At 60.8% G+C, this 18,111-nt stretch overlaps 1 protein-coding gene across 1 annotated transcript in view; it reads right to left on the bottom strand.

Annotated features, from left to right (window-relative positions):
- The window catches only part of PKD1L1 (polycystin 1 like 1, transient receptor potential channel interacting), a 53,879-nt gene that overhangs the window by 3,507 nt on the left and 32,261 nt on the right, over nucleotides 1–18,111 (bottom strand). Inside the window, exons 39-46 of the mRNA XM_087820882.1 lie at nucleotides 17,720–17,871; nucleotides 17,197–17,431; nucleotides 15,195–15,299; nucleotides 14,840–14,980; nucleotides 14,479–14,613; nucleotides 13,517–13,747; nucleotides 11,497–11,658; nucleotides 10,842–10,988 (exon numbers count right to left, since the gene is read on the bottom strand). Coding sequence (XP_087677008.1) covers nucleotides 10,842–10,988; nucleotides 11,497–11,658; nucleotides 13,517–13,747; nucleotides 14,479–14,613; nucleotides 14,840–14,980; nucleotides 15,195–15,299; nucleotides 17,197–17,431; nucleotides 17,720–17,871 — 1,308 coding nt within the window. The remainder of the gene's footprint in view (nucleotides 1–10,841; nucleotides 10,989–11,496; nucleotides 11,659–13,516; nucleotides 13,748–14,478; nucleotides 14,614–14,839; nucleotides 14,981–15,194; nucleotides 15,300–17,196; nucleotides 17,432–17,719; nucleotides 17,872–18,111) is intronic.

Here is an 18,111-nt window from a genome sequence, read left to right as displayed (position 1 = left end):
TGAGCCTGTCGTCCTGTCGTCCAGTCGTCCGGGGACCGAGGACTCTCGCTTCTGGCTGCGGCTGACTGTGACCTGCCGTAGGCCTCACAAGGGGCAGGGATGAGCCAGGCCCATGCTGTCGGGTGAAACCCGTCTGGTCTCCTCCCTGCTACCTCCCTCCTGCCCGCTGGCCTTTCCCTCTGCCCGCTGGCCTTTCCCTCTGCCCGCTGGCCTTTCCCCCTGCCCGCTGGCCTTTCCCTCTGCCCGCGTCCTCCGCTGTAAGGCTTCGTGTGGAAAGCGCTCGTTTTTGAGAAGCTGTCTCAGCTGAGGGGTGACTGTCGGGCTGAGGGGCACACTCAGGGGGCAATCCCCACGGGGTGCGCTGGAAATTCAGTCCTGGGGGCCGTGGGGGGAGCGCAGCCGGCAGGAGAGGCGGGACCTGCATCTGGAGGAGCCAGGACGGAGCGAGGTGTGCAGGCGGCTGGTGGAGGCCCCCCTCCCCGCTGAGCTGTTCTCTTTTTATTTATTCATTTATTTTGTATTTATTTTTATTTAACACTCACCCGAGGATATTTTTTCCATTGCTTTTGAGAGAGAGAGAGAGAAAAACATCGATGTGAAAGAGACATCGACTGGTTGCCACGTGCCAACCGTGGCAGGGGATTGAGCCTGCAACTGAGGGTGCATGCCCTTGGCTGGAGTCGAACCCGGGACCCTTCAGTCCGAGGGCCGACGCTCTAACCACCAAGCCAAGCCGGCCAGGGCCCCCAGGAGTGTTTCTGACGGGGGTGCTGAAGGGGAAGGTGATGCCGGAGGTACTGATATCGGCCACCTGAGTCTGGAAGTTGCCGTTTCCCTTCCGAGTGACGGGCTGAAGCTGGACATGCCGGGCTCCGTGTAGCTGCGGCCCATCGGGGCGCCCGGCGGCCTCTCCTGCGGTGTCTCTGGGAAGAATAACGGAGAAATGCGGGCCTGGAGGTGATGACCGACGGACCAAACACAGCCAGAGGCAGCCCCTTGATCTCGGGACACCTCTCGGCTCCCATTACTCTCTGATTGTTATTTTTACAATTTACTTTTTATACATTTTATGACGTCTGAGAAATGTAATGTGGGCCACACATGCGCTTCCTTTTAATGCTAAGGGGACCCAAGGGCTGGTACAGAGAATCGCGAGGCTGTAACAACAAAACCAGATACGTAGACACGCCGGGGAATTTGAGCTCGACATCTTCCCTCCAAATGTTGGCCACAGAGATCCAGCCCTTTCCCGAGGACAAAGGGCTTTTAAAGACCTTTTACGAAGGAGTTGTTTACAGTGAGGAGGCCCAGATGGGCTCGTGTTTAAGGAAAATGCTGAGGCTGAGAATGACTGCCCAGAAGGACTCCTAATCTCCTGTTTCATGTGGTTGTAGCTCAGATGAAAATCAGACTATTTATACACTAGGACTATTTCAGCTCTCGGTGGGGGCGACACCGATTTTCCAGAAGGAAGTTTTGAATGTTGGGAGGACTGCGCAGCATGGACTTCACGCTGCGTCCAGATCGTAGCCGCAGGAGGACTGAGTTTCCACCGTGGCCCCGAGCAAGCCGTTGTCAACTCCTCGCCGTGGGAGTCGAGGCTCCAGTTGAAGAACCGGATTCTCGCCCGGCCGGGCCTGGCTCCGTGGTTAAGCGTCGGCCTAGGATCCAGGCGATCGGGGTTCGAGTCCCGGTCAGGGCACAGGCCCGGGTTGTGGGCTGCAGCCGATCAATGACTCTCTCATCACTGATGTTTCTCTCTCTCTCTCCCCCTCCTCCCTTCCTCTCTCTGAAATCAATAAAGATATATTATTTAAAAAAAAGAAAGAAAAAAAAGAACTGGATTCTCAGCAGCGCACAGACCAGCAGAGCATCGCGACTGCACCGCCCGAGGCGTCCTCACAGCCTGTGGACCCCCCGTGCCTCCTGCATCCCCACCACCCAGTCCCCTCGAGACTCCTCCCACCTCCGCCCTCTCCTTCCTCCCAAAGGCCGCCGCTGGCCTGACTTCTAAAGGCGTCGATCAGTTTTGCGCACAGTTTTGTACAGCAGCCCCACCCCCATCCGTGGTTTTCCTTTCCGGGGTTTCGGTTGCCCACAGTCAACCCTGGTTTGAATATATTAAGTAGAAAATTCCAGAAATAAATCATAAGTTTAGACGGCAGGACGCGGCTCTGAGCCGCGTGGTGGGATCTCCCTCCCGCCCGCCCCGTCCTGCCCGGGCGGGAATCCCACGTCCAGGGTGGTTTGTGCAACTGAACTTGACTGTGGGAGCAAAGCGGCCGTATGCCGTCAGTGTCCCATAAAGGCACCTGCCCGGCCAGGCGGCTCGGCTGGTTGGAGCTTCATCCCCGGCACCAAAGGGTTGCGGGTTCGATTCCTGGTCAGGGCACATAACCAGGTTGCCGGTTTGATCCCTGGTTAGGGTGCATACAGGAGGCAGCTGATGGATGTTTCTCTCTCTCTCTCTCTCTCTCCCTTCCTCTATCTTGTTAAAAAAAAATCAATGAAAACATATCCTCTGGTGAAGATTAAAAAAAAGGGACACCTTGCTGGGGGCTAGTTCCCCATAGACCGACAATGCCCTGGAAGGAAGCAGCCCCCATCCAAAGTGTGCTTCAATTCTAGGCCAAGACACACGACCTGAAATGCTCGCTGGGGCCGGGTGGTGCTGGGGTACGTCCTACAGGCCCGCGGCCACACTGGCAGATGTGTCACGGGGGGCTCTTGGTGCCTCTGTCTCTCGGATGTGATCACATCGAGGGGCAGTGATGACAGAGATGAGGGAGGGATGTCTGGGCCGCAGACAGAGCTTTGGCACCTGTCGCCTCGGCTCTGGGCATCTGAATGGTGACGGGGGTCTGTGTACACAGCCCATTTAGAGGCACAAGAAACATCCGGCTTTGGGCCTTGTCCAGCGCCTGGCTCCCTGCTACGTCCCCGGCGGGCCCAGGACACGGCTGAGCGGCGGGCAGGGAGTGGGAGGCCCGCCGAGGCCCCCCAGCAGCCTCGCGCATGCAGGACGCCCCCACGGTGAGGGCGCGGAGCCCGTCCCCGGGCACACGGTTCGTGTCCTGTGAGAACCGAGGTTATTTCTGGTCCGTCCGGCGCATGTTCTGTCTCAGTTCCAGCACTGCTCCCGTCTAGCTCAGCACCGCGTTCTCGGTTCATCCGTTTCTGGTACAAGTGGCTGGTTATTTCTGTGCTCAGCACTTTACCACACCCATCCCACCAGCCCCATTAACACCCTGACCTACAGACAAGGAAACGCGTGCCAAAGAGGCTGCCGGGGTCCCGAACTTCAGGACAGATGGCGGAGGCCAGAGAATTTAAACAAGCCGAGAGCTCCTGGGTTCCCCTTTTCCATAAAACCAGCCAGAGGGCGGGGCGTCCAGAGCCGCCTGGGGTCCCGCTCTCCTGCTGTCTCCTCCTGGAGCAAGGTGGCTGCTGGAGGTGCAGCTGCCACGTCCACGTTCCCGGAGAGACCGGGCCACTTAGTGCAACGAGACAATCACTCCAGGAAACTGTGCATTTGGTGTCTGATGGCTCCTGGGATCATCAACAGGGCAGTTTGTTTCCAGTTTTATTCTTTTAATTATTTAGTAAATTCTAAATCTCGTCTGCGTTTGATGGGGACTAAAAGGCCAGGGCCGCTCCCCGGATCGCTGTGCTTCAGGGGACCTGGGATCGTGGGGACCAAGCCTGCAGCTCACAGAGGTGCTGGCTGCTCCAGAGGCCGGGACCCTGAAGGGTGGGCGGCTCGGGACCCGGGAGGCGGCCTCTGCCCAGCTGAAAATCCAAGCACGAGCCAGGAGCTTTGCAAGTCACAGCATAATATTAATGGTACTTTTACGTGTAAAATTTAACGTCACTCTGAGTAATTTTCTTTTTTTTTTTTTAATTTTTTTTATTGATTTCAGAGAGAGGAAGGGAGAGGGAGAGAGAGAAACATCAGTGATGAGTCATTGACCGGCTGCCTCCTGCACGCCCCCTGCTGGGGATCGAGCCTGAAAGCTGGGCCTGTGCCCTGACCGGGAATCGAACCGGTGACCTCCTGGTTCATAGGTCGACGCTCAACCACCGAGCCACACTGGCCGGGCGAGTCTTAATAAATTTGAGAAGACTGAGCTCATATGAACCAACTTTTTCAATCATAATGATATGAAACCAAAAATTAATTACAAAGAGAAAACTGTAAAAATCACAAATATGTGAAGATCAAACAACATGCTGCAGAATCAGCCGCAATGGGTCAAAGAACAACTCGGGAGGGGAATGAAAAAACACCTGGAGACAAACACAAATGGGACCAGGACACACCCAGATGTGGGGGGTGCCCCTGAAGCAGGCGTACGATCACAGAGACAAACGCCGGCCCCCAGAAACAAACTCAGACGACCAACCGAGCGCCACACCGCGAGGAACCAGAGAAGGAGGGACAGACAAAGCCCAAAGCTAGTAGGAGGAAGGAAACAATAAAGACCAGAGAAGAAGTGAGTGGGGTGCAGACAGGAAAGGCGACCTGGACGACCAAAGGAGCCGAGACGAGAGCCGGTTCTGGGAAAAGATAAACCACGTGCGGGAGCCCTCAGCCAGACTCAGCAAGAAAACAGACATTGGGCCCAAATGAGCAGAATCAGACATGAAAGGGGAGATGCCATGACTGGTATTGCGGAGATGCCAAGGGTCACCCGGGCCTGGTGGGAACGGCGATGGGCCGACACACTGGGCAACCTGGAGGAAGTTATCAAACTCCTGAAACACCCAGCCTATCGAGGCGAGATCGGGACGAAGTGGGAAACCTGAACAGACCCGTGACGGGGAAGGAGACTGAGTCAGCGACCAAACCTCCCAGCAAACGGAAGTCCAAGCTTTCAGTTAAAACATGGGAAGGAGCCCTGGCCGGTGCCGCTCAGTGGTTAGAGCATCTGCCGGCCGACTGGAGGGTCTCGGGTTCGATTCCCGGTCAAGGGCACTTATCTGCGTTGCAGGTTCCAACCCCTTCCCTGGTCGGGACGCGTGTGGGGGGCAACTAATCGGTGTGTCTCTGTCACATCAATGTCTCTCTCTCTCCCTTCCACTCTGAAAAGCAATGGAAAAAATATCCTAGGGTGAGGGTTGGAAGAAAAAAAAGCTCCATGTTTCATATTCTCCCAAAAATGAAGGTGAGTGGCCCTCTTCCTGTTACCAACCAGACAGGGAAACTTCAGCGTCTGCCCTTCCTGGGTGACCGCTGACTTCGGGGTGCAGGGAGTCCAGGGACACAGCCACCCACCCACCCAGATGTGCCCGGTTCGGAAAACGCAAAACAGCACTTGGGGTGGTTTTGCGACGAGCGGGTGGAAAGTTGAAGTTACTTTCACTCTGTGTGCGGATCACCCCGGGTGCGTCCTCCAAGTTTCAGGCAAAACAGAATAGTTTTAAGAAGGAAAAATGTTCTTAGTTGCTAAGGACTTGTGTCTGGGTCGGAGTGCCCTGGCTTCATGAAATGTGAATTATCTCAGGCTTCAGGAAAATCACTTCAGCTGGACGGGGAGCAGATGGAAAATTCCTCCGTGAGCCTCGCGCTGCAGCAAATATCCCAGAGCCGAAGCCGCCGAGTTGCCTCTGGGGACCGAGCGACCGGGAGCTCAGGGCCGTAGACGGGGGAGCCCAGCGATGGGAGAGCTGACGGGCGGGACCGTGAGGACGGGCGTCTGGGATGACAAGAGCAGCACACGGAGCCCTGGACAGCCCGGGCCTGGCGCGCCCATTGGCGTGACCGGGACCCACACGGGTCGGGGTGGAGATGCCCAGGGACCTAGATGCCGCCTGGAAAGGAAGTCAGACCCCCTTCCCCGCTTGTAAGTGAGCTGATGCGAAATGATCTGCTCTATGCGGATAAATTCATTATAGGACACGTTCTATAAATAGTTTCCCCTCATCTCTGCGCACAGACACACGGACGGCTGTGCATGAGCTCAGGTTGTCCTGCGGCTCCGAGAGGACGGTGGGGTGGTTGGTAGACTTTCATGGTCTCACCCAGGGGGTCACAGCTGAGGTGACAGGCCCGGGGGTGTGGGGACGACCCTGCGGTCACCGGGACGGTCGGAGAAGCCAGCCCTGCCCCACGCGCTCACGGGAGCCCCTCCCTGCAGACCCTCGTCCGTCACGGCTTAATCACTCAGATGAAAATGAGGCCGTGATTCGATTTCCCCGGGAGCTTCATTAGGATGAAGGGAAAATTAGATTCACCCAGGACGGGAGGAAGCAGTGAGATGAGGGACAGGACCAGTGATTGAATTTTGGGCCCGTGGATGCTCCAGTGTGATTCGATTCTGACACGTGGACGGAGCCACGAGAGGACCAGGCCTGTCCTTCCGCGCAGACACCACACATCCGCGGAAATGGGCCGGTGCTGGCGGCCCCCTGGTTCCGAGGGACACGTGACCTGCTCGCTCCATGGGCAGAACCCGGTCGTGTGGGATCCTCGGACGTCCCAGGAAACTGTCCCATGCAACCCTCAAGCCCTCCGAGGGCAGAGTGTCTCCGGTTTGCCTCTGAGACAGCGAGACCGCAGGCCGGGGGGGAACCAATTTAGAAAGTGCCGGGGCTGGGACGGCAGCACTCAGGTCAATTCTGGAAGGAGCTTCCCTGGGGGACGACCAGGAGCCCCGCGGGGACCGGGGTCAGCCTCTGAGCTCCCAGCACCGGCCGCTCTCCTCCTTGTGGGCGCCTGGTCCGAGTCCTGCCCACCCGGGGAGAAGGGCTCAGTTTACGGGGGACCACAGCTCATCCACAGACGGCCGGCTTCCTGGGGAGGGGGTCACCCGTTTAGAAAACCCACCGATAAGCGGTTTTGCAGACAGACAGCAGTCGCACCAGGGGGGGCAGGGACTAGCCTGAGGCGCTGCCGTGAGGGGCTGACAGCCTTCGTCTCTCTGAAAAGCGATTTGCAATTATTCTGGGCTGAACTGTGCCCCTAAAATCCTCATGTTGACGTCCTAGCCCCAGCCCCTCAGAAGTGGACAGAGGGGCACCCCCACCCCCCGGGCACAGGCGCCTTCCTCCCGCTCGGAACCTGCCCGTGTCCCCTGTCCCGAGAGGCAGGACCACCGCAGGGGCCCCTCGGACGCTCAATGGTGACCCGGGGCTCTTACGCCGGGTGAAAGGAATCCCAAGTAAACAGCCTCTCCGTGCGGGGCCTGGAGCAGCCCTGTGACCTCTGACCCTTGGCCCCTGACAGAGACAAGGTGAGTCTCCCTGGGCCGCCCCGGCCCGGGAGGACCAGAGAGTAACCCTGAGCCCATTTCCAGTCTTTCCCCTGCAGGCGAGGATGCCGGGCTCTGGTTTTTAAAGTGGGAAACGAACGGCCGTCTCTCGTCTGTCCCCCCAGGAGGGCAGGGGGCAGCGTCCGGGCTCTGGGGCCTCCCATCTCCAGGTCGAGGCCGGCAGGACTCAGCAGCGGACACAGGGCGGGAGAAGGGCAGACCCAGCCCCAGGGCTGCAGACGGGCGGAGCGGGTCCCGTCCTGCCTTCACCCAGGATTCTCACGCAGGGTTTTGTTTTTCGTTTGTTTTTTGTTGATTTGAGAGAAAGCGGAAGGGAAAGGGGGGGAGAGGGAGGGAGGGAGGTGTTGCCGTTCACATGTGCCCTGACCAGGACCAGGGTCTGACCTGCAAACCAGGCACGTGCCCTGACCGGGAACTGAACCCACGACCCTTCGGCGTGCAGGCCGACGCTCTAGCCACCGACCCACCGCAGCCAGGGCTAAACCAGGCATTTGAGCCTATTTTGAATCCAAAAATATGAGCACATGCTCCAAATTCAATAACCCCCTTAGCGAGCGCTGACCGGAGCCTGCAGGCCTGTGAAGGGCCTCACGCATCTTCCGAGCCAACCCCAAAGCTTCCGTCTGAGCAACCGGTTCACACTGAGTTAGCGAGTCGGGGAAAGCGAGTTATTAATCGGCAAGATTCAATTGTTCACTTTACAAAGTGAGGACTTCGTTTCAAATCTCATTGAACCATGAGAACTCTACCCCGGGCCATTTCATTGCATTTATTAGATTTCTGAGACAACTTGCAGGAACAGACTCGATAGACGGAATAGAAATTCCTCAAAATAAGATTTTAGTCTTTGATGCCGAGACGGTGAGTCAGGCAGACACACGGACGCGTCTTCCACACGTAGCTCCGGGCAACTGGAGAGGAGCCGCGGGGAAGGGCGCGGTGGATCCCCCGACCTGAGCAAACGGTGCGACGAGCCGTAAGCCTGATTTCCACCTCGGCCTCTCACCAGGCGTGCGAACCGGCACAGCTGGCCCCCCCGGGGCCCCGCTTTCCTCGTGTGTGAAGCCGGCCCTGCTCGGGTTGGTCACCACGTTTCAGGGCGATCCGTGTGGTTAGCACCCTCCCACCGCCCAGGCCTCAGAGGCCCCTCCGTGCCTGAGGGCTGGAAAGAAACAAACACAAATCAACCCGGTAGAAGCGGCCGAAGGAAGAACAGATCAGGACCACGCGCACCCGGCGTGCAGGCCGTGGGACGGAAGCCGCCGGTCCTCGTGCGCACTCAGGTGTGGGGCCCTGTGCGACCGGCGGTGCCTCTCCTGCCGTGTGACCTCCCAGCTGTGTGACCCGGGACAAGTTACCTGCCCTCTCTGTGCATCACTGCAGAGGAGGTGCTAGGAAACCTGACCTGCAGGGCGTGTGATGGCTCCACTGGCTAACGCTTCTGAAGAACTTGGGTCCCTGTCTGGCACGCGGCAAGCAATAATACACACGCAGATGGTTTCCCAGCGTTAGCTACCCGCAGGAATAAATTAAAAGGCAAAAAAACGGCCCGAGCCAGTTTGCTCAGTGATTAGAGCGTCAGCCGGATGACCGAAGGGACTTGGGTTCGATTCCTGGTCAAGGGCAGGTACCTGGGTTGCAGGTTTGGTGCCCGGGGCCCCCGGTTGGGGCTTGTGCAGGAGGAAACCAATCGATCTCTCTCTCCCTCCCCTTTCCACTCTGAAAAGCAATGATAAAAATATCCTCAGGTAAGGATTAACAAAAACCAAAAAAACAGACCCAAACCTGCCCAGGTAGACTGTGGAACCTGAGGGCGGCCGCTGGCCTTCTGGACGGTCCCTCCCGACTCAGTGGCGGTCACCCGAGCGCGTCGGGAGGAAGCCATGAGGAAAAGCCCTGCTGGCACCTCGAACGAGGGCCGCTCTCCGAGGCCTGCGGCTCGGGCAGAGCTGGGCACGGACCCCGGGAGGCAGCCGCCCGGGACGGTCCCTCTGGTCCGGCAGAGGCCACTGCGTGTGGCTCCCCTCCCGCTGGGACTCGGGGTCGCACAGGAGGAGGGAGGAGGGCCCGGGAAAGTTACAGGAGAGGGGACTGGCGGCCGTGGCATTTCCCTCCCGTGAGTCACCCGGAGAACACGGGAGCAATGCGACCATGAGTCACAGGGAACGGTTTGATCTGCAGGTGGTTCTGCGTAGCTGCAGGCGCCCGATCCTCCCCCGCTTCGTAGATACACATCTCACCACGGCCGGGCGGGCGGCTCAGACACAAACAGCTGCCCCGAGTTAGGAAATTCAGCGGGTGGCTTCCTGAGGTCCCGCACACACAGGCAGGCCTGTGCCAAGCCCAGCCGGCTGCCGTGCCAGGGACACCCCTGAGGAGCCCCCGTCCCCGCACCCCTGGGGCCAGGTGAGGCCCCGCCTGGGAGCTGGCGTCTGTGGGAACCTGTGGGCCGACAGCGGCGGGCCCAGGAGGGCGCGTTTCCCGGGGAAGAGCACTCAGGGGAGAGGCTGCCGACGGCCCCCACGTCCTGACCGAGAACAGGTGGGAGCCGCGGGGCCACCCGAGTGCTTCCTAGGCCGCGGCTTGAGCCTCAGTGACCACGGTCCTGCGACTGCGGGACGTGCACGTGACAGACCGCCCTCCACGTCGTAGGTTTAAGCCCAAGTTCCCTCCGGCAGGAAGCGTTCAGTGTGTTGGCAGGAGTGTGCCCGCGGGAAGGAGACGGGCTCTGCCCCAGAAGTGCGATTACGGGGCTCGCGCTGAATGGTCTCGTCCCGGGTGCCGCGGGGATGGTTTGCACGTGGCGCCATTAGGCCCAGCGCTGGCTTTTCACGAGAGGAGGTCCTTTTTATAATCACAACAGTTCCTTTTTCATTGTGATCTGTTTTACGCTTGATCTTAACCAAAAGGCCGAGACGCGATATTACAGGATGTTTTTAAAAATTAGATACTGATTATATCAAGCGCAGCCTTGGGGAAAACCAGGCGACGGTGCCACCCACACCCTCCTCTGGCGGCCACACCGGCAGCTGCTGACCAGCGTGGCTTCCCCTCAGGCCCGGTCCCCAGGCTCTGTGGTGTGGGGCCCAGGGAGACCCCGTTAGCGCTTTTTGGTTCTAATATCTTTTCTCCCAGACCAGGGTGTTTGGTGGCCCCTCGGGTCCTCGGTCAAGGCGGAGACCCCTGTGTGGCCCTGGCCACGGCCGTGTCCTCTCCGCCTTCGGGCTAATTCTTTCTGTGCTTGGCTGCCACTGGGGATTCTGGCCACGTTCTGGGCCACGGGCATCTCTCAGGGTCTGGGAGAATGGAGCCCACGTCTGTCCTCAGCCTCTCTGCTGCCTCCAGGTTAATCAGAAGCGAGGGAGCGGACAGTCACTTGTGTCACCATGTACGATGCCAGTCACACGTCACACCCCCCACAGTCCTCAGTTCCGGCCGGAGCGCGTCTCACGGCCGGTGTTACCTACGCACACGGGGCAGGCGCCCACACGGGCCTCGGGCCTCGGAACAGCAGCTGTTCAAACCTCCTCTAAGACTAAGAGCGATAAGAACACACTTTCCTTTGCTTACCCCGGCAGCTCGGTCCTCAGAAGGCCCGGCCGGCACCGAGTCCCAGGGCTGCGGCTCTGGATGCGGGAGCTGCAGGCGGTCGGACAAACCGTTGACCTTCAACAGCAGTTCATCTACCAGGTCGGCAAATTCATCCAGGGAGGGGGTCTGGGGGGAGAAAACCAGACTAGCAAATGCCTTCCAGAACCTGAGCTTCCCCCTTCCTCCCTCACCATCTGAAGCATTCTGTGGCACCGGCTTTAGAGACACGCGGGACCTAGATCGGGGGGCCGGGGGGCCTGAATTTCACATCTCGGTTCCCTCACCTCACACAGGTGTGCACACCTGTCCCTCGCCCGCCAAGCCGTACACAGGTGTGCACACACCTGCTTTGATTGGTTGGACTCGGGCCTCGGGTGACAACACGCAGCGACTACAGGGACGGAGTGGGGGGGTGTTGGGGGGAACCCTCACGTCCCCCTTGCCGGCCCGCGGGGTCACCCTGAGGGTAAAGGAGCCTGGGCTTGGCCCGCTGAAGTCTTTGAACTGTAGGTGAAGTTCTGTGGCTCTGCGGGGATTTGGGGCCAGAGGGACGGTCACACTTTTATAACTGAAGCAAAACTGCGCAACGACACCGTCGCCTTGGGCGTGCTCCCTGACCCAGCCCGGAGCTTACCTGGCCCCCGGCCGGCTCAGCCTCCTCGGGCGCCGGCCGCTCCCGCCCCAGCGCGGAGCAGACCTTCCCCCACACGTAGGCCATCACGTCTCCCGGTCCCACCAGAGAGGGGCTTTGAAAAGATTTCCTTTTGGGGGCAAAAGCCACGAGGGAACCTCTCAGCTGGGAAAAATGAAAAAATAAAGACAAACTTCAAGTTATTAAAAAAAAAAAAAAAAAGCTTGGTCAATTTGTTCGGTGATAAAATGGAGATTGAATCTGATGCTATTTTATTCCCTGCCAATAGGACAGTCATTGCTCAGCAAGGGAGCGGAGCTGAACCGCAGCAAGGTGAACGCGGCGAGGGACGCCAACCCTGCTCTGAGCGTGGTCTCGGCGCCCGCAGCGGGGGGCTGAGATGCGTAGCTGGAATCGGTTCCACAGGCAGATCCGCGGCTCCACTTGGCGCCCCCCCCCCGTGGGCCCGGTGGGCTGTGCGCGGGCCCCGCCCCACCACGTGATCACGGGGGAGACGAAAGGGCCGTGGGCGCAGCTGGCCCCGAGCTGCGTAAATGAGCCAGGTCCCTGCACCCTGGTCCCAGGTTCTTTGCATCTTCACCGCAGGCTGAGGCCTGTTAGCTCAAAGCCTGCGAGCGCACCGGGTTGTTTTAAGAGCCCAAACAAGCCAAGTTATATCCATTCAGAGCCTGCTTTGTGTGGCCCACAAAACCTCACCAGACAGCTGTCACCACCGGAAAGAGGGGGCCCTGCAGGTGTGAGCCCTGAATGCCACTCACTGCCTGGGGAGCTCTGACCCGAGACTTCCTTCCCGCAGTCGCTGGGGGACATGCCACACATGGAGGAGCCCCCCGAGACGGCCCTCCCTTCCCCCCACGACACAGCCTTTGACGGTCTCGTGGTGTGAGGGACGTCCACACGCACACCTGTGCCCACGGTGCCCACGGGCAGCTTCCTCTGGGAGTCTGGGGGGTGAGCCAGGGAAACTCCGAGGTGACCCCACACTGAGAATCGTAGGATTTACACTGGGTGGGGTGGAGGGAAGCGGCGAGGTGGGCGAGCAGCTACGGGACCCACAGGCCCTCAGGCTCCCGGGGCGCTGTGCCTGGTGGGACACAGAGCAAGGTCTCTAACGCGGAGTCTGCAAAGGGCACCTGGAGAGTTTCCTGAGCATCCCAGAGCCGGGCCCCACCCCGGGGAAAGGAGGCAGCAGACCTGGGGAGCAGCTGGGGGCCCAGCTGAGAGCCTGCGACCCGGGCGCAGGGCAGGGCGGGCTGGGGAGGGAGGGACAGGGCGGCCGGTGACGTGCAGGAGGCCCACCTGTGCTTTACTAGCCGGTGAACCGTGAAAAGTGGTTCAACACAGGCGTGTCTGAGCTACTGCGGGGGCAAAGCAGCACTCCAAACGCACTCGCTGTTCCCCGAGACTTAACTCTTAGCTGGACGCCCTGTATTTTTACTTGTAAACCTGTTAGCCCTGAGCAGGGGGAGCAGGGGAGAGTCGTGGGGGACCACGGCAGGAGTTGAAGCCAGTGGCTGTGGCTGTGGCTGTGGCTGTGGCTGTGCATGTATGTGCGTGTGCGTGTGTGTGCGTGTGCGTGTGTGTGTGTGGCGTGTGACAGGACTAGGGGTGCAAGTGGCGGGTCAGCAGGAGGGTGGGACGCGGGGAGCCCCATTCCTAGCTCAGCCCCGAGCCCAGGGAGCACGTCCCCTGCAGACTGGCTGAGCGACGCTTCAGAGGATGGAGAATTGAGGTCACAGGAGATGGGACAGCCTGCAAAGTCTACGTGAGAGACGGCGAGAAATTCGGTGAGAGAAGGGGTGTGGCTCAGGCTGGAAGGCTCCCTGGAGAGACCGGTCATCTCACTGAAACTGTGAAGCCGACTGGACGGGCTCACCCTGCCCCGCAGGAGAGATGGGCCTCGAGGACTCGTGACCTTGGCGTTTGGCCGCAGATGGAGTTTCACCCCCACAGCGGCCAGAATGTTTACAAAGCCTGACCTCAGGGCCCAGGTAGCTCGTACCGTTCCTAACCACAGAGCGGCGGCCGCCGCGAGGAGGAGGGCGTAGCACCCGGCCCTGGCCCGCCCCTCAGGCCGGGCGAGGCTGGGGGACGCGCCCCTTCGGCCGCTGCCCGGAACACGGAAGAGCAGCCGGTGGACGGCGTCTGTGAAGGTGCCGGGTGGGGGAGCCTCGGGGAAGAGCGGAATTCCACGCAGGTGGGCGTCGGCGGCCAGCACCAGGACCCCCGCCAGCTGCAGAGCAAACCCGACACACTGACCTGAGCACGGGGTTGCGGAGCCCAGACTCAGGTGGGGCTTCTAAACGCGTTAAAATAAGGAAAAGCTCGGAGAAGCCGTTTTTGGATTGTGGGTCACATCACCTGGGTGTAGGAACGTAGCCCTGAAGGCCCCCCAGCCCTGGCCAGGTCTGCCCCCCACCCCAGTGCTCAGCCCCAGCACCTCCTCTCTGGTCCCCTTCCCGCCAGCGCCCCCTCCTCCCTGCCAGCGGCTCCCTGAGCCGCAGGAGCCCACACTTGCTGCCAGGGGCACCTGTCTCACCACCTCGGCTCCTGGCACCCCAGGGGGCTCAGGAAACGAGCACTTAGGGAGGCAGGGAAGAGCAATCTCGCGCACAGTTTAGCTCGGGTGAGCGTCCGCTGTCTGGTGGTGGTAACAGACCAGCACCTGGGCCCAGGACATACACTGCTCCCTCCATTCACCCGAACAGGCCCGAGGCCCCCGCCCAGGAGGTGGCAACAACCACGAACATCGTGATAATAATAACACAGCGTGGAGAATACGGAGCAGAGCCAGTGTAACCCCCACAACTCATTACCTGACTGCTGATGCCGGAGACCTAAGGCCAGCCGCAGAGGCTCGATGCTGGATGGGGCTCCCTCCCCCCGCCCCGAGAAAGGGCTCCCTGAGCAGAACACCCCGATTCTGTTGGTTTGCCGGGCAATCACCCGACAAAGAATCCTCACCGCTGGCGCGAGGACGCCCGAGAGAGAGCGGCGGGTCACGAGGGTGCAGGAGGCCACTGCGCTGTGGGAGCCAAGCAGGCGGAGGCACTTCAGTGTCAGGAGGAAGGAGAGGGTCCCCTGCAGCCACCTGGCCCTCTGTGCAGAAGGACACGGGGGTCAGCGCGTCCCGGCCGCCCCAGGGTGCGCACGGGATCAGTCACACCTGCGGGCGTGTGCGCGAGGGCGCGGCCCAGGTGTGCCCTGGGAGTGAGGGAACCGCAGCTGCCGACGCGAGAGAGACCGAGTGTCGGGTGTCCCCGGAGGGGAAGGAGCTAGGAGGGCAGCTGGGCCCTCCCTGCGTGGCCCCCGACACCCGTCCTACCTGACTCCACAAGGCCACGTGACTGAGGTCCACGGCCCTCTGCAGAAACCCCCTGTGGAGCTGGTCGGCCACCTCCGCAGCCAGAGACAGCAGGTGGCCAGAGGCTGCGCACCAGGCGAGGCCGGCTCCGGCGATGGGCAGCTGCCGGGGGCAGAGGGAGGGCGTCAGCCGGCTCCGGGCAGGGCTGCGGTGCCCGAGCCCTGGTGCCGCGGGAGTGGCGCTGACCTCGGTGCCCTTCAGGGGCTAACTCAATGGGAAACGGCACTAAAGCTGGAGCAGCTGGCCCGCCCGTGGTCGGTTTCCTGCCACGACTATTCTTGTTCTAAATCTGTGACGGACACGACCGAGGGGCTACCTCCAGCCAGTTCCCGGGTTTTCGCCAGTAGCTGCGGACGCCCTTGTCAGCCAGGCAGAAGAGCTGGAGGCTCAGGTGGGTCAGGGTGAGCACCAAGAAGGCCAGCTGGGGGGCAGAACCAGTTCCCGTGAATCGCTGTGCGGAGACGGAGACTCCGGGCCAGCACCCTGGAGTGGGCGCCATTCGAGCTAGTTCCTGGGCGTGTGGCGCATGAGATGAACTTGGTGTTTGCTGGCCCCTGGGCAGTTTGCACCTCTCCACCCACCAGCACTCGGAGACCCCACCCGAGGGCGACGGGGATGCACGTGAGCTCGAGATGGGGGTGCCCTCACGGAAACCCTGCCCGGTGAGTGTCACCCAGTGCCCAGCGGGCCTCCTGGCCACCATGCAGCCCCCGAGTCCTTCCCCACGATGCTCAAGAGAAAGAGCTTTCTTGGATTTGGAGAACGTATGAAACGTATTATCAGTTTCCTCGACAAGTAAAACCTTTGAAAGGTCCTGTATGTAAGAAATTTCTTAAAGTTCTGCTGATGGTCGTCTCACCACTGGTGAGTTACCTGTTCACCTGGACTCCCTCCCTCCCTCATTCATTCAAATTCACTCACTGAGAACAGCACCGGCCAGTGCTCAGCGACAGTGGAACTGACCCGTCTGAGGTCACAGCCGCCCTGCGGAGCCCCTGGGACCTGCCGGTTAACACTTTAAAGCTAAAAGCCTCTTTCGGGTCCCTCCTCCCCAGGACAAGAACAAGCCCAGTAGCAGCCACGTCACAGAAGACGGACTGAGACGAGGCGGCCGGGGTGGACAGCGTTGTGACCCACGGCCACCGCACCTTGGACACCGATCTCCGGTTCCCACGACCAGCCGCTGGCTGCCCTGTGTGCCCACCTTCCTGCCCACACACAGCCCAGGGCCGAGCGCTCCCCAGTCCCAGGCTGGTCATGAGCTAGGGGGACCTGGAGCGCAGAGCGGCCCCGCAGGCTCCGGTCTGGCTTCCTGGGAGTCACGTGCGCTGCGCCCCAAGCCTGGGTGCTGAAAATGCTGTGTTTTGTCCACTATGAGTTTTTTTTGCCTGAATTTTGGTTTTCAGAACCATTTCCCTGGAACATGACCTGCCTGACGGCTGAGGTGAGCGCCTGGCCTGGGAGCAGCCGCTCCTCCTGGCCCCCCCACCCTCCCTGTCCCGTCCCCACACACCCGCTCTCAGGCTCCACCCCCTTTGAGCCCCTGGAGTCGTGCACCCCACGGCCTCCCGCTCCACCTGGGGCATCTGCAGGCCTCGCTCCAGTCAGGAGAGAACACAGCAAAGTCAGCAAAGCTGGAGGAAAAGCTGGGAGTGATTTCTGGTGCCTTCCATGGTTAGAAGCCACAGGAACACACTGCGTCTCCCCGAGACCCACGCTGCTCAGGGTCTGTGTCCCCCAGACTCGCACCCGGAAGCCCTAACCCCCAGCGTGGCTGCTCTAGAGATGGGGCCTCTAAGGAAGCAATTAAGGTCAAATGAGGTCTAAGGGTGGGGCCCCGGTGATGGGATTAGTGTCCTTGTGAGAAGAGGGAGAGCCCCTCTGTCCCCAGGTGAGGACACGGAATAGGTGGCTCCTGTGAACCAGGGGCAGGGCCTCAGCAGCACCCTGGCCGCCCCTGACCTGGCCTTCCGCCTGCAGGGTGTGGGTGTCACTGTTTGAGCTGAGGCCCCGTGGATGGCACGAGTCGTGGCAGCCGGAGCTGAGACCTGACAGGACCTGGGCCTCGGTCCCGAGCCTCCCATGTGACCCCTGTACCCCGAGAGCTCTGCATTCGCACCAGCCACACAGACAGGCTGGCTCCCCTCGGGCTCTTCCTGTCCTGTGCCCACACCCAGCGGGCCACCCGCTGTGTGAGGGGATGTGGCTGGGGTCAGGGTGGAGGGCGGGTGAGCAGCAGGCCTGAGGCCTGCCTGGTGGAGGCGCTGGCCCGGTGAAGCCCTGTGCTCCACGAGTGGCCGAGTGGCCGGTGAGCTCACCTGGGGAAGCAAGAGGTGGCACCTTGGGGCTGAGTCTCCATGGAAGACGGTGACCGACTGTACCAGGGAGGAGAGGGCGAGGCCCCGGGCCGGGAGCATCTCTGAGCGCAGGGACACGCTGGAGAAGAGGCGGGTGGGCGGGTTGTAGAGGAGAAAGTGCACGGACACGGCCCTGGTGCTGCCGTCCACCCAGCGGCGGGCCCGGAGCCCGGTCAGGGCTGTGCGGGCTGTGGACCTGCAAAGCACGCGAGTCAGAGGGGAGGCCGTGCAGAGAGGCTCCAGCTGGGCCCTGCCAGCCTCTGACGTGGCCCTGCATTCACGGGACTTTACAGGCGGTGACTCCTCACTGTCCACTCCTCTCCCTCCCTGCCCGGGAGGGACCGCAGGCCGAGGGGGTCCTAGAGAGAGGCAGCCTTCCGTTTCCCAGGGTCCAGCTCAGGAGGGATCGCCACCTCTTGCCACAGGCCCTGCGGGAGGGATGGACCAGCAGCCGTGGGAGACACTGACCTCCGCTCACACTGACCTTGTCCTGCCCAGGATGAGCTCACAGTCCTCCCTGCAGGCCTCAGGGTCACTTGGGGCCACTTTTTGAATTTCTGCGTCTCTCATGGAGGGGATTTTGGGGTCACACGTAGGCAGAGAGTCTTCAGTAAGTGCTGAGAGTGGCCCGGGAAGCTACAGAACAAACCAGAACCAGAGCAGGACTCAGGTGCACGTTTCCACATCCACCCTGCACCCTGGGGTGTCCTGGGGTGTCCGAGCCAGGCTGCTCCTGGGCACACACGCTGACCTGAAACGTGGCCTCAGCCCCTCAATCCCCAGTTTGATCCATCCTGAGCCCCAGTGACCAGACCCCCCGGGAAAGTCTGCACCTGCGGGATCCCCAGTCTGATCTGGGATGTCAGGAGAGTTTCT

Source organism: Miniopterus natalensis, chromosome 10, assembly GCF_054644295.1.
Source record: "Miniopterus natalensis isolate mMinNat1 chromosome 10, mMinNat1.hap1, whole genome shotgun sequence".
NCBI classification, from domain to species: Eukaryota; Metazoa; Chordata; class Mammalia; order Chiroptera; family Miniopteridae; genus Miniopterus; species Miniopterus natalensis.
Note: the sequence above shows the minus strand (reverse complement) of the source record. Positions and strands in the feature narration are given on the sequence as shown.